Source organism: Macrobrachium rosenbergii, chromosome 22 (genome assembly GCF_040412425.1).
Source record: "Macrobrachium rosenbergii isolate ZJJX-2024 chromosome 22, ASM4041242v1, whole genome shotgun sequence".
Classification (NCBI taxonomy): Eukaryota; Metazoa; Arthropoda; class Malacostraca; order Decapoda; family Palaemonidae; genus Macrobrachium; species Macrobrachium rosenbergii.
The window spans coordinates 491,361-507,475 of NC_089762.1; the positions used below are offsets into that span (position 1 = coordinate 491,361).

The 16,115-nt window shown below is 35.0% G+C and overlaps 1 protein-coding gene across 16 annotated transcripts in view; it reads right to left on the minus strand.

Annotated features, from left to right (window-relative positions):
* Nucleotides 1-16,115, minus strand: part of OtopLa (Otopetrin-like a) — a 491,407-nt gene that overhangs the window by 33,546 nt on the left and 441,746 nt on the right. For 4 of the 16 annotated variants that reach the window (XM_067124085.1, XM_067124086.1, XM_067124075.1 and 1 more), the window contains exons 5-9: nt 15,929-16,042; nt 14,355-14,411; nt 12,310-12,466; nt 3,921-4,081; nt 3,116-3,278 (exon numbers count right to left, since the gene is read on the minus strand). In XM_067124085.1, the coding sequence (XP_066980186.1) occupies nt 3,116-3,278; nt 3,921-4,081; nt 12,310-12,466; nt 14,355-14,411; nt 15,929-16,042 (652 nt within the window). The remainder of the gene's footprint in view (nt 1-3,115; nt 3,279-3,920; nt 4,082-12,309; nt 12,467-14,354; nt 14,412-15,928; nt 16,043-16,115) is intronic. The other 12 variants (XM_067124087.1, XM_067124076.1, XM_067124078.1 and 9 more) reach the window with 4 other exon arrangements.

The window sequence follows — 16,115 nt, forward strand, 5'->3', positions numbered from 1 at the left end:
GCAAAGCTGCAACTATCTAGATAATGTCTTAAACATATGGTAACTCGAACAACATGGCTTTAAGCTTAGGGTACCATTCAATAAATTTTGGTTACGCTATACTACCTTCATTTATACAAAATACAGCGGCAGTTTTATGGAAGGATAAAAAGACAGATTTTTCTTTGAAGTGGATAACAAGCATTAGCAGGATCATAATTATTAACTTCTTACTTCATAAAGATTACAGTAATTTAGACTCTACATATTCATACAAACTAACCTTGCATATACCTAAATACTTATATGCTACACTTACCTTTAGCGTATGAATTCATGTGTGCAACTACATATTACTGTTATCTTATTATAAAAATACATATCACCTGGCATAAAATTATGTATGCCATGTAATAAATTATTTTTCTGTGATTAAGCATACATTTGTATTCATTCTGCAGTTTAAAAAAATCACGGATTGAAATTCATCTTAACCACGTGCAACTGCCTATTTATAACAAAATCATGATAAGAATAACAAAAAATAAATATCGTACAACTTCTACACCCTGAATTTTTTGAAGTACACTACATTTAATTCCAAAATCCAATACCATGAGTACACAAGATACACTGAAACTTCCTAGAAACCCAGGACACCTGAGAGCAAGCGTATCTACAGGTTTTATGGACTGGCTGCCAACAGGGAAGAAGGTATCAGGTGGGAGATGGAGGTTAGCAAAACCCAGAACTGAGAAGTGTTATCAAATTTTTTTCCCCCCACTTGCATTTGTGAATATCAAACTGTACAAGAAGAGTCAAAACTTTGCTTCTAATTCTTATTATATGATAGTATTACATTTGCTGATGGTCAACAAGAGGGACTGCAATGCATTCATAACATATTGTACTCCTCTTCCTTAGTGTCTCTAGGGTACATATATTTTAGCTCAAGACAGTAAAATTTACGTAAGTTTTTACCTACTCTCAATCTTGTGTACATTTAAATTCCTTTCCCACTTCTAGGGATTATAGTGGAAAGGCAACTAGTTGGAAAATTTTAATGGGGGATAACAAATTTCAACTAGTGCTGTTGCTAATGCTGTATATAACAACGCCGCACTAAAGTGAGTTCAACCCTGATTATGAACTAATGAAACATTACTGTTATTCAGTCATCAGTAACAATACCTACATATGTAACAGATATACTGATAATTAAGATAGTGGCATTATTATTAAGTTATACCTAATCATTTATATGATTCTTTGCAGTGAAATCTAAGTGGAAAGTTGAAAATAGTACTGTACAGGAAATGACTGAGTAATATGATAAGCTTCGTATTACAAAGATGCAAGGAATTTGTGAAGTACTGAAACAGTCTGATAAGTCTCAACTAGGGCAAAATTGTATTTTGTTGATGTGGTCATTTTTGGTTAGAGACCTCTTGTGTTTGACATCACTGATACTTACATAGTTACTAAAGCTTATGGAATCTAAGGCTAATGTCAACTCTTTGCGTGTGTGTGTTACACACATCACCCATGTGATATATCAAGAACAGAATGTTCCAATATTTAGCTGTTGTCACTTATTAACATTTATCACTATTGTTGTAATGTGATAATCATTACTATTTAATTTTTATTCATGCTCAAGTGACTTCGGTATCATCTTTATTGCACATTATTTTGCGAAGTTAGTCTTTTGTGACAGTCGTGAAAAACTGTACCTGGTTACCAGTATGCGTGGAGTTTGTCTGAAACACATTGAGTGAGAACGGGAATATGGGAGATTCACGGAAAAGTCAGCCTGAGAGAATAGGCACCTCACGTAACAATATTTTTCATTTCAAGAGCTCCCCACCAAATTCATCTTTTTACACATATATCACATGAAAATTATTTACCATTATCTTTACTACTGTATGAAAGACTTTTCTGCAAAGGTACAATGCTGCTTTTTAAGGATGACCAAGGATATGCACATGACGGACACTAACCTCCAAACGGGGAAAAATGTTTTATACCGTTAGTGTGTAGGTAAGACAGCATGAATGTAGCTCCATGTACCATTTAGATGTGAGCTACCTACAGATTTCGATGGGAGCTGAGGCTACAAAGGTGCTTGATCATTTAATTCAATAATTTATTCCACTGACTCTCTGACCTTGTTGTGAATGCACTGCCACCAAGTTTTCATCTGTCAACATCTCAAAATGGCCAGAATATATCATGTAAAGTGATGAATTACAATAATAATAAAGATATTAAACAAAAAAAGAAGAAAATGCATCTGAACAGCATACAATAATAACACTAGTATATGCCTTTCATGCATGAGTTTCATAAAAGCTAAAACCCAGTAAAATTCTCATTTATGCACTACATCAGGGATGGACAATGGTACATTCAAAGTATTTCTTCTTTTCTAATAATTGTATTGGATGGTAGGATTCATATAAGTCTAGGATGATCTGCATTGCAATATGAACATACATCATGGTAAACCCCCTTTGAAATATAAAAAAAATCCCAAGATTTGGAACAATTCAGTCATCCTAAAAATGTTAACTTATTTTTCATGCCACAATTCCAAGTACTGTAATCACTTATGATACCAAATGTAATTTGTTAGCTTATAAATTCAAAACATATCTTAAATATGTTTACTCTGATGAATGAGTTGGATCTGTAGCAAGGTGACAAACTAAAAGTGATAAATAGCATCAGCAGGAGTAAGCAACTAGAAAGGGTAGAATGCTACAACCCAGGGTTTGAAGATAGGAAATACGATAAAGTATTGGTCAGGTAACTAACTGCCTTGTACACAATAATGCTTACCCCAGTAAATGAACATTTCACCTCCAAGTTACTAGTTGAGTCTATGACAAAAACTTTAGGAATAAATAGTACAAATTTTTTATGTGTTGAAAATATATAGTATATCATCATACTTGGTGTGTTCTTAAAAATATTTTCTTAATAAATAAATATTGTAGTATATTTAATATCTGCTGTTTTGACTGGCACTTGATATCTTTGTATTTTCTAGCAAATCAACATTGCAATAAACTACTGATCACCTTCACCATGAAAAACATTGAAAATAAGACTATGAAGTGTTTACACCTACCAAGAATCATGTAGTCTTCACCCTTCTGTCCTTGTGCTACCTTGAACTCATTTATCTCTTTAAGACTCTCCCGTACAAGAGTTCTAACCCAGACGCATAAGTTTGTTGCAACGATATGCATGAGACCAAAGCGAGCCAAGAATTTGAATTTATGGATGTTCAGCTGTGAAGATCGAAAGAAAAAAGAATTAATGATTCATAGCGTCACTGATAATAAGAACGACATTGCATCCATTCTTCCTCTAAAATCATAATTTTATATAAAACTGCATTACAAGTTTTTATTCTGCCTACCACTCAATAATAATAATAATAATAATAATAATAATAATAATAATAATAATAATAATAATAATAATAATAATAATAATAATAATACTGTACAGGGTTATAATAATAACAAAAATAATAGCTAGCTAAAAGTAAAATGTTCATGAACTCTAATGAAACTACAACAATATGCATAAAATCAAAGTAAGCAAAGAATTTGAATTTACAAATACTGTATCAGCTGGGAAGAATAATTCCAGTGTCGATGGCCTATAATAACAATTCCAATAACACTCACAAAAAAGAACTCTAATAACTATTAGATCCCGTTTTCAAAATCAGTTCACTTTTTTCCACATTTACTCTTCCATTTTATATTTTCATGATTCTGTGAAAAAATTTTGCCAAACTCTTGAAAATAAAAATCTTCACAACAAAACTATGATGGTGCCTACTTGATTGATTAATGAATGAACAATTAGACAAATACAATACATACTGTACTGTAAGCTTGAGATTTACTTAAAATACTCACTCTAGCATTCATAAAGATGAAGTACATCTGCATGAAGGTAAACACCAGTTGTAACAAAGGATTCACTCCACGCAAGATCTGGTAGCAAGGAGAAACCATTGGGATCTCGAAAAAGACACCAAACTCTAGTCCATTGTATATCATGGTGCCCAAGCCAAATGCTGCAAAAAAAAACAAAAGCATTAAATATGTACCAACATCTGAATTATTATGCCAAACTATAAGGTACACGTACAGTATATTCAAAGAGGAACTGAGTCTTGAAACAGTGCATATCACTTGGTATCATTCATCTTTGGAGGAGAGATCATCTACTGTATGCATATGCCGTACCAAAAAGCTTCTAACAACAAAAACCTACCAATTATATACCAGACTAACATAAAATGTAAAACCAAACTGTTACAAATAACATTTCATGGGAAACTCACTAAGATACCTTGGAGAAAGTACCCATCAAAGGGATAACCTAGGGATGACCTAATTTTCTTTTTTGAGATGCTGACTTAACAATAGGTGGGATCCCACAGTACCGATGATGAAATGTTAAACATCCCAAAAAGAAAATTCTAGACTAATGTTAATGAAAAACACATAAATAGTCCAAATTTTGCAACAGAGGTTGTCAGCCTCTTCTGGGGAAGCAATAGTACAGTATCACAGGAACTCATTAAACAGCTATATCATTATTATAATCTATATAGCTAAAACACTGCACAGAGTTGGAACACGCCAAAGGGGTCATGTTTCTCCAAACTGAAATAAAACATTTCGCTGTTCGTCACAAATTTCAGTTATAGGCCAAGCAAGAAAATCATATGCACAATTGAAAAAGCACTGCAGCTTCACTGCTCAACCTATCCTTTTTCTCCAGCGGATATAAAATCCTATGAGATTTTCTACTTGTATGGCATACTAGTTCCACTATACAGTACTGGTTTGTATACCTCCGGATTTTTAGATCACTCTACAGGGGTCTCTGGAATTTCTCATTATAATATCTGATATTGCAGATATTTTGTTGTTAAACTTACTGTATATTTGTCTTAAGTGAGTATATATTAAAGATTTTCATAATTAAAAGACTTAGTTGCTCTTCCTGTATCAACTGATCATGATGACACTAAATTAAATCCTGGCCACGCAATTCATTTTAATAAAAAAATTTAAATGTTACAGGCCTTAAGACAATTATTCTTAAACTCTAAGCTCATACTTCCATGCATGACTTAATTATAATTTTTGAAAAATTGCAATAAAATTATGCATATGGAAATATGTGTAATGTGAACTCTTGATGAAGTGCATCTTCTGTTACCTCTGGTAAGTCCGATTCTCAGAACTGCAGGTGTCATATGGAATTGCGAAAATCTTTTCACAATCTCCAGCTACCACAATCATGGAAATTTCTCATATGCTGCATATTGTACTGAATCTGGGTGTATATATTTTGACACAATTTCAAGTACAGTATTATTCAAAATGAGCCAAATTCAAAAGGAATTAAAAAGGAAAAGTCTAATATGCCTTTAACTTGAAAAAGTCAATTCCATAGAAAAGGTCCATACATGTTTGGTTTGGAAAGGAACAAAAACCCTGGCTAGTTGTGGTGAGTCCCTTCATGTGAGTGCCTGTATGTAATATACACCAAACATTGGCAAATTTTGCACAAGTGGGGGCCTCATTATAGTTTTCCCAAGTAACCTCAGATCACACGACATTTTGAGCAATGTTTGTATGCTTTAAATGTTATGACAAAGGAGACCTATACATTTTCTAATATTTATGTAAATATTTCTTGAAGATTTTGTGTGTTTTGAGAATAATGAAAAAATTATTAATAGGATTTTACCTACATATTTAAAATATCCTCATTAAAAAACTGCACGAACTAAACTGCATTTTTAGGGAAATATCTTCAATAGTTTTAAGTTATCATGGTAACATGCAAATAAAATAACAAATTCTGCTGAAAGCATTAGTTTTTCATTTTTTTTTTGTATGTTTTGCCTCTCATTTTTTCTCACTAATTCTGTTTTCCTTCCCAGGGTGATGAATGAAAGCAGAACCTTCCAGGGAACTTCAGTAGAATCTTGTGATTTTTGTTAAATACTAGCATTTCATTTAGAAGTAGCCTATCTCTGATGGATAGGAGCCTACAAGAAATATTATGAGTACTACTACTATCTCGTCATTTGTTAGAGGCATAATTCAGTGATTCTTCCTCCAAATAAACCATCAATTTTGAACATCGAGATTTTGGAAATGCATGAGTGTTAACTGATAAATAAAATGTTACCATTGCTATGTTAAACTGAAAGAAAAAGTGAATTACTGTTGAGTGATTTTAACTAAATGTGGGAATTGTTACTTTTTTTAAAGGTAGCATTGTTGAACAGAACGGCAACTGCAATGTAATTGCCTAACCATCAAACACAGACGTTGTAGGTCAAATTTAGTATTAGTTAGTTTGAAGTGCATGTAAGTATGTGAATGCTTGTGATGTATGCAAGTATGTATACGTATATGTGTGTATTTGTGATACGTGTATGAAAGTATTTGTAAAATAACAAGGAAAAGTGTGAAGTGCGTTTATCTCGTCTTGCTTCGAGTAACTCCCAGGGTAAGCAATCCCACCACATATTCTGGTGCCCATTGTGGGGCATAAATCACTGCACAATGCCAGAAGGGAGAGATGTATATAATGGAGATAATAATAAGATTTCTGAGGAGAGAACTGGAGAGGAAAGAGCAAGAATGAAAGGTTATGGCACGAGAATGAAGAATTAAAGGTGCCCATGAAAAGAATGGATGTGTGTATGAAGTAACATTTGAAGAAAGCTGAGGAGAGAATGGGTGAAAAGACTTCTGACATGATGAGGAAAATGAGGGGAAGTGGAGGGTACAGAAGGAAGGAGAAAGATGAAGACCTCTACTACGGTGAAAGCATCTGGGATGGTAAGCTTTAAAGGGAGTAATAAAAGAGGGGAATAAGAGTTTGAAGGAAGAAGGAAAAACAACAATCCAGACTGACTGTGAGGAAAGGGATGAACAAGAGTAAAGATTCGTTGTACAAAACTGATTCACTGTACAGTACTGTACTCATCATTGAATGAAAGTGAGGGTATGAGTGATAATGAGCCAAGGAACATGAGCAGAGAAGAGCATTTAGTAGAATGTAAAGAAGAGTACAGGAGTGTTTTTATTTGAGAAGTGCCATGGACTGCAAGGTTCAGTGCAACTGGAGCAAGAGACATAACAGATTTGTCAAGGTGTATGGTACTGAGGGGTTTGTATAGAGAAGTTTCAAGAAAAGAAAAGATTCTGGGTGCAAGAGGTAGGAAGGAAAATTGGTTGAATTTCATGATGCCATTGCGAGTGTACAACAAAAATATAAAACTGTAAAGGAGAGGGTGATTGAACAAGTAAGGAGAATTAAAGTGGGAGTAAAATATCAGAGAAAAAGGAGCGTGAATCAGCAAGAATGGGAAAGAATAAGTCTTTGCAAATGTGTGCCTTTCGATTAGGGACCTTGGCCAGACGAAGTTTGGTAATGAAGATATAACAGAAAAATAAAACTTAGATGAATCAGCTTCTGGCTACTATACCTGCCAAAGTGCCTGAGTTCATAAATTCTAAATGTAAAAAAAAGGAGATGCACATATGAAAGACTGAAATGGGATGATGTGTTGAAAATATTAGATCACAAGTATGAATTGGATGTGAATGATAGGAATGACAGCAGTGTGTACTTAGGAAAGAGAACAAGTAGTGTCCCTGAATGCAAGTCAAATAGAGATATCTAATGAGTAAACCAGCAATGCCATGGCTAAGTTTTTGAATGATTATTATGGTGATGAGAGTATAAGAATGAGACAACAGGAGAGTATGTGCGGGGAATGCTAGCGTGAAGAGAGATAAGAGTGGTCGTCTTAGAAGGGATATAAGAAGGAATGAAAGCCAGAATACGTAGGACATACTAAGTATGAATGTATATGGCCACTGGGCGCCCTGTTTTGGCTGCAGGGAGGTAGGCATCAAGTGAAAAAGAGCAGGTCAGATTGAATGTTTTAAGTGCAATGGTTTAGGGTAGGTAGCAAAAGTGCAAGAGGTGCAGAGAGTGAGTGTGAGTTTTTTATAATGTGCAGTCTCTAAAACCCAGTGTACTGTTTGTGGTAAGCCAGGTCATACAGCAGGTGTGTGTATAAGAATGGGGCAAACAGGACAAGGAACATAAGGAGTGGATGATAGGGCAGGTCAGAAACTGAGTATGAAGGTTCAAAGGGGTAAGCCCTCTGGTCTAAAAGGAATGTATGTTTCAACTGTAAGAGAAGAATTTACACGTAGTGATGTGTACTTGGATAGTCCACAGGGTGTTTCTTTATGTGGAAATGATGGTAAAATAACTGACCACACAAATAAATGAGGTACAATATTACTGATTAATTTATACAGTACAGGTATACTGTACAGCTTTCCTTGGTGGTGAATGCTTGTGTTACTGATGAGGTGGCATGTGTGAGCATGGTAATGCATGGAACTGGAAAAGGACAGGTTATAATTTGGAAGGAAGCGAAGTTGACAACAAAATAAGGGATATGTCATGCAAGATTTTGCTGTTCTGAGTGACAAGCAAATAGCTTATTGCTTTTTTACTGGCATTAATTATTTTTTTAGAAAGAATGGTATAGTTCTTGTTACAGAGAATGAATTGATGCTGAAAGGAAAGGGAGTGTTTGAAAGGATACAGAATGGGAGTGTGTGTGTGTTTGTGTGTCAAGCCAATTTTGTAGGTGTGGCAAGTATGTAGAGGAAAAGACGAGGAAGAATTTCCATAATTTGAGGATGTGAAAGAAATGCAACAATTCTGGCCAGTGATAAATGAGTTGAAGGAATGTATTGAAACTGGTGTTCATATTTCTAGGTGGAAGGATATATTTAAAAAATTCAAGAAAATTGCTGGTATGTTTGTAGTTTGTCATGGATTGGTGCATTTTGCATGTGAATGGATGGATGAAGAGGGACATGTGCAACTGGAATTGTTCATGAAAGGTTTGGACACATGGGAAAGTTCCAACTGTGGGAATGTATGAATGAGAGAATGTATGCACTGTATCTGAGTGCATTCTATATGCTACTACATATGAGGTTTGTCAGAAAGAAAAGCATCTAAGAATGTACGCAAGTCCACCTATTTTGAGGTTAAGTATGAATGAACCATTTGAAGTGGTAGTGACTTACTGTCAGTGAACTCAAATGATATATAATTACGGTAATAATAGTACTGTATCGTATGAGCAACGTTATGTATGCAGTACCTATGAAGAATAAGAGAAAAGAGAATACTGCAGTTGTCAAACCGACTTTGGTGCCAATGTAAGCTGAAAATGTTGAATGACAAAGGTCCTTAGTTTGTAGGAAGAGCTACTGAGAACATGTTGCAAGAGTGGGGAACTGAGTACAGTATGAGCTTACAACTCCTTATATGCCAAGTGTGAATGGGCTGGCCGAGTGTGCAGTGAGAATGAGGGAATGTTACCAATGATTACAAAGAGAGAATGAATGGGATTTGTATACTGGTAAAACTTAGTGGCTTGTAATTAAGACTGTCCACAAGAGTACTGGGATGCCTCCTTGTAGTTATGTAATGAATTTTGTAAGGTACGTAAGACCAAGAATGAGATTATTAGAGAAAGACAGAGAAATGTAGGGGGAGGCACATGGGAGGTTCACAAGTTGAGGTTGACGAGAAAGTTCTAAAAGAGGTAACTGAAAAAAGAAAGTTGACTATTAGTAGGATGAGAGGAAAGTCCGATGGACCATACTGTGTAAATAAAGTTTGGTCAAATGGGTTGAGTTATCTCCTAGCGTGTGAGCTTGAGTACAGAAGTATAAATGAGGTTTAAACACATCACACGCACAGGTGAAAAGAACTACCACGTTATTTAAGTATTCACCCCAACTACGAATACTAGAGAATGATTGCCAAAAATGAATGTGAGGAGGATGAGAAATATTTTGCTGAAGAGAAAAAAGCAGAATTGCAGAATGCCACAAAAGAATATGAGGAATACGAGTGTAGGTTTGGCAGAACAAATGATTTGTAAGTGACAATGAATGAATGATAATAACAAAAGAATCAGACCAAAGCTCTTCTGAGGAAGAGTGAGAAACTAAGAGCATACAAATATAAATGTGATAAATGAAGAAATGGATGAAAGGTTGCAAAATCTGAACAGAGGAATATGTGACTTCAGTGAATTTGAAATGCATGAAAAAAGTGAAAGGACAAATGAGGGTGAACAAGAAATTTTGGATGAGTGTTGGGTCGAAGCTACAGTGGAAAATAATATGGAATGGAATAAAATGCTGGATTTGGGGCAAGATGAATCAGATAGAATTAGAGTGTACAGTGAACCCCCGTATTCGCGGGGGATGCGTACCACACCACCCCACGAATAGCTAAAATCTGTGAATACTTAAAACCCCTATAAAAACACTTAGAACTGCCCATTTTGATAGTTTAAACACAAGAAAAATCCTGTACAAATGCTTACACCTGAGTATTTTAATAGTTTTATCACGAAAAGTGCATTTCTTCATGAAAATTATATGAAAATACAGTAATTAGTGAATATTTCTCAGTGAAAAATACCGTGAATGGGCAAATTTTCCGCGAATAATGGGTAGATATGTTCTACAGAGAAACCCGCGAATGCGTGAGTCCGCGAATACGGGGGTTTGCTGTATGTGGGTCCGTAACACATCAAACAGGACCTGCATTAGAGCACAAGGAAGGCTATTTGAATCTGGAGGTGTGAATGTCACACAGAACAGTGAATTGTTAACGTGGGGCAAACAGAGGAGAGAAATGTACCAGTTTTTAATTTTTTGATTGTATGGTTTGCCTCTCATTATCATTTTCCACTATTCTGGTCTTCTTTTGCAAAGTAACAAATAAAAGGGGAATGTTCCAAGGCACTGAAGTCTAATCTTGTGATTTTTTTGTTAAACACAAACCATTCAGTAAGCTGCAGCCTATCTCTTTTTGATGGACTGAGGCCTAAAGGAAATTTTATGAGTACTACTATCATGTCATTTGTTAGAGGCATCTTTTGGTGACCTGCCAAACTGATCATCATCAATTTTAAGCATCTTGATCTTGGGAATGCAAGACTGTTAACCATTAAATGTAATGTTACCCTTGCCATGTTATGAAATATACAGTAAATTATTGTTGAGTGAACTCTAATTAAAAGTGGAAATTCTTCATTTTTTAAAGGTACCAGTGTATACAACAGCTTTTGCAATGTTATTTCCTAACACACAAGTTTACAGTTTGTACTTTAACTTCAGTATTAAGTTGTAAGTGCATGTATGTGAATGTTTGTAATGTATATATGTAAATAAAAGTGTAAGACAAACACCTTTGCCATTTAACAGATAATCCTCTGCATAAAGCAGAAAATCAGGGAGGCTTGACAAACCTTGTGGTAGAGCCTGGTTTGTGAGAAAACATTGCCAACTCACAAAATCAGCTCTCCCAAGGGTGTGAGATGTAAAGCCAAGGAGATGGGGAAACTGCCCTTTATCCTCTAAGAACTGGCCACACACAAACGCACTCATTTGGTTCAGATTTTCCTAGGCTTTGGAGCTCTGTTGAGAAGTTCTGTCCTCCCTGAGTGCCATGATGAAGGTAACTACCTTCTCTCTGGGATTCTTGGAGAGAGAGTTGTATACGTACAAACTGAGGCAGTTTTATGTTTGTTAAGCAAACTGCTTTTCTTCAAGAGGCATACCGTACTACTATTTCCCTATTTTTATAAGTTTCATATACAGTACAGCCATTTTATGCAAGTAAGGTGTAGAAGTATTTATAAAGCCTAAACAAATTTAAATTATGTATATAGATTAACCATGACCTTGTCAATCATCAGTACAGTAGTGGGTGTGGTGTAAGAGTAGGTGGTAGGGATAGCATTGTACCCCAGCCTTGTCGGTCACATTATCCAGTCACGTGATCATATATGTCATAAACAACATTGTTCTTGCTCAATTAACCTCATCAACTTCACGACTCAAAATTAATAAATAATTTTTTACATGCAGTATTTTTCTTGTCAATAAGTGCTGACTTTATATATCCCTGTATATTAGGTACAGATTTATGTAATGTAGGGTGCATGGATTGGACATCTGTGTAAGTGGTATTTGACTGGTTTTTTTGAGGGTGAAAAGGGTGGACCTTAGGGATGAAAGGATTGTTCCATTTAATTCCCTAGTGTAAATGATTAAAACTACCTGTACTGTAAGCTGCCAGCTCCTGAATTTATCTACTTAAAAAAAAAACAAAAAACAACTAAAGTACTGAAATTCATTTGCTTCTTACCAATGGCACCAATTCTGAGGAAAAAGGATCCATGGCTGTGCTCATTGTCTGAGGTCTTGTGCTTCTTGGGTTTACTGCTGGTTGAAGATGTGAGCTTCTCCTGCGTCGGGGAACCATCAGGAATGCCTTCAGTTTGTCGTACCTTCTGTAACACTCCCTGAGGAGAGTTGGAATCACACTAGGGGTCCAAAGTGAGCCCTGCACATAGCATACTGACCATTCAAGATACAGCCATGCACAAAGTTATTCTTAACACTGAAAACTCAACACAACTTACCAAGCTAATGAAAAAAAGGCTGACATGTATTACATTTCCCTGTTGGCTGACATGAATATATCAAACTCTAGTTTAGACAGCATCGTAAAATCGTCACTCAAAAATCGACATACTAAACACAAGTATGGTGAAGATAGCAACATATTCAACTTTCCTTTCCAGTAACACTTCTTAATCCTCTCATAATTACTGTTAGAAATTTGATGACTACTATGGTTATCAATGAATATTTCTGAGATCTTTACAAATATATTTCAAATTAACAAAGTACATGTCTCAATGAAACCTAATAGTTGAGCGAATAATACTTTATATAAAATATATATACTTTATATATTATATATATATATATATATATATATATATATATATATATATATATATATATATATATATATATATATATAATATATATATATATATACTGTATACAAACACATATATCTGTATTGATAATGATTGTTCCAACCAAATAAAAACTGAACTCAAAAAATTATACATCAACTTCTTTGTATGATACTGGCACTTCAATATTAAGTTTGAGGGAAGCTAAAAAGATGCTTTTGCAAGATGACAATGCGACTAATAAGGCTCTTGATAATTCATCACTCCAAACTAAAACTGGGCCTTAAATGTAACTATTATTCAGCTATATATTACTGTGTACTGTTCAAAGTTACATTTCAGAACAAACAGACATTAATTATGGTATACAATTTGGACGGCTCTTAATGTGAAAATCAGCTGATAAACACACCATGAACATTTATATATATATATATATATATATATATATATATATATATATATATATATATATATATATATATATATATATATATATATATATATATCTCCACGAACACAAAGTTAGTAAGGTATCAAGTTAATTATTTCAAGCCATGTGTCTAAAAGTCTAAATACTTTTTATTAGGCAAACAGTCACACAAAGTTGATGTTTATCAAGCCAATTTATATTTTCAAAACTTCAGAAAGCATCATACCAGCTGTCCAAAAGTATTCCAGAAAAAAATGCTGCAGTCTAGAATGCAAGTTTTTGAATAACCTTTGCACTGATATGCTACAGTGAAGGATAAGATAGCAGATTGTTAATTCTGTGTTCTGTTAAAGTAGGAAAAACATGCAGTACAGCTTATAGCATAGCACATCTAAACAGAAGTCCTTGACTATTGTATTTTATGCTGTAATTTACCAGCAGAAAACTAGAGAATGCTGCATAACTATCACGATCAGCTTTTCAAAATCTGGTGAGGGGTTCGGGCTTGAGGCGCAGGGGATGATGGGAAACAGGAAAACTGCCTCGAAAGCACCACACAAAAGTTACTTGATTCTGACCTCTTACTGTCAAAGAGAGAGTCACACTGAATTCAAATGATCTCCTCAGTAGGGGATGATTCAATGGAAGTGTTCATGACCAGATCTTTTAACCTAAAGAATATCTCGAAAGTAGGTTTTCATGACTTTACTAGGCAGTGCACTGGTACTAGTTGCATAGTAGTAGTAGTAGTAGTAGTAATAACAGTAATAACAGTAGTAGTAGTAGTAACAGTAATAGTGGTAGTAGGAATAAGAGTGGTAGTAGCAGTAGTAAAAGTAGTAGCAGTAGTAGTAGTACAAGCCAAGCAAGTCGTTAGCTGTGGCCAAAAGTCCCAAACACAGCCGCCCGCATCATGCGTATCTATCAGGCCAAAGGAAAACTCTTGTTCAAGCTAAGAGGGGTTACCCAGGTAGGCCTAAAATGACTCACCTCATTGTATGCGTAATATTCATACTCGGACACATTGTACTGGCCAGAGTGATGACCCTGTGAGCACAAATAATCATCAGCAAAGAACAAAAAAGGAACACATTTGTGCCCTTTCTCAGGGGAATGTGGAGAAAGACAGCTGGAGGGAAAGAGGGCCAAAACCCTGCTACTTTTGTTAAAATGTGTCCCATCTACACATATACAGTACATTAGCATATAAAGTGCATCTTATTAACAATACTATAAGAGGAATATGGCACTGGTTACTCCATAAAGCGAGCTATGGGCTCATCTGTTTAAAAGCACTCAAGTTTGTGGCAATTGTCTTTACTTTTTTTTTTTTCATTCATTTTCTTACAGAAGTCAAGAGAAGGCTCCAAATTCTTTTAACATATCATATTGGAAATCATCAAGGAATCTGCAAGCAACTTTCAGACCATGGAGCACATTTTAAATGACGAGCTACAGCAGATTTGTATCGACAAGATTTCACAATACACACTTGGCAAAATTAGTGGCAACATAAGAAGTGACAGAACTGCACTTAGAACTTATGTTAATATGAATAACAATCAGCAAAGACATTTTAAGTGAAAAGAAGCTGTCTGAAATGCCAAGAGCTTGAGTTAATGCATGAAGAATTAGCCACCTTTTACATTCTGCTCTTGCAACTATTCATCGCCTTTGCAAGGGGCTAAGATGCTGGTAGTTTGAAAGAAAGAAGAATATCTCCTGTGGTATTCAGCAGTGTTCAAATTTCTGAGTTGTCTAACAGGAAATGTTTTCATTTGATTTTTTTAAACAGAAGCTTGCTAACTAGTTACAAAATTTGTAGTTTCTGTACGTTAAAACAAACACATTTAATACTGAACAAAGGGGTCCGTTAAGAAGGCATTAATTTTATATACTGTATTTACAATGCACATATAAATCCAGGTCCTTCAGAAAATGAATGAAATTTAGCTCTTAAGATCTACAGTATTATTTATACAGGTTTACTTTTTTAAAATTTAAAGAGATTTACTTATTAGTCACCAAAAGGCAAACGCCACATAATATCCGAATCTCTAAAGTGTTAACAAATTAAATCTAACTCTTGTGCTATGCATTGCTTATGTGAGCTTTTCAGTACATGAATCTAGATACCCAACAATTTTGCTAACAACAATCTAGTATTACAGTTTCTACCAAAAGATGAATGAGATGTTAACACTACAGAAGATACGAGGGAAAAAAAGAGTGACTACGCTAAGTGAGGTGTTTGATTTGACTAAGATCTGCGTCCTTGCTAGCATCAGTCATTTAGCTCCCATTACATCAGCAAAAGTGAAGTAACAGTGTGCCAACTCAGTGCCGGTATATAACGACCATACAAAAAAAAAAATCTACTTGGTTTTCTATGAATGTTACATGATCTGTAGCTACAAAAACAGAATATTCTAACAGAAAAAAAAATAAATATACGAAGCGGTGAACAGAAACCTATAATATTACCCAAAATACAGGAAATGAATGCATTGAACTCAACGTTGTAAATCGAACTAAACAAAAGCCCCTCTGGTACCGAATCTCACCATAAAGACCTGAGGTTTTTTAGGTTTCCTGTCGCGGGCGGAGTCAGAGAGGAGGTAGCATAACACATACAGCAGGAACAGTATGCTGATGCCGTAGAGATACGTGAAAAATGCCTGTGGAAAGACGGATCGATTAGAATACACGTCACTCGTTTAGCCAAACATATAGGGTTTATAAAACAGCTCG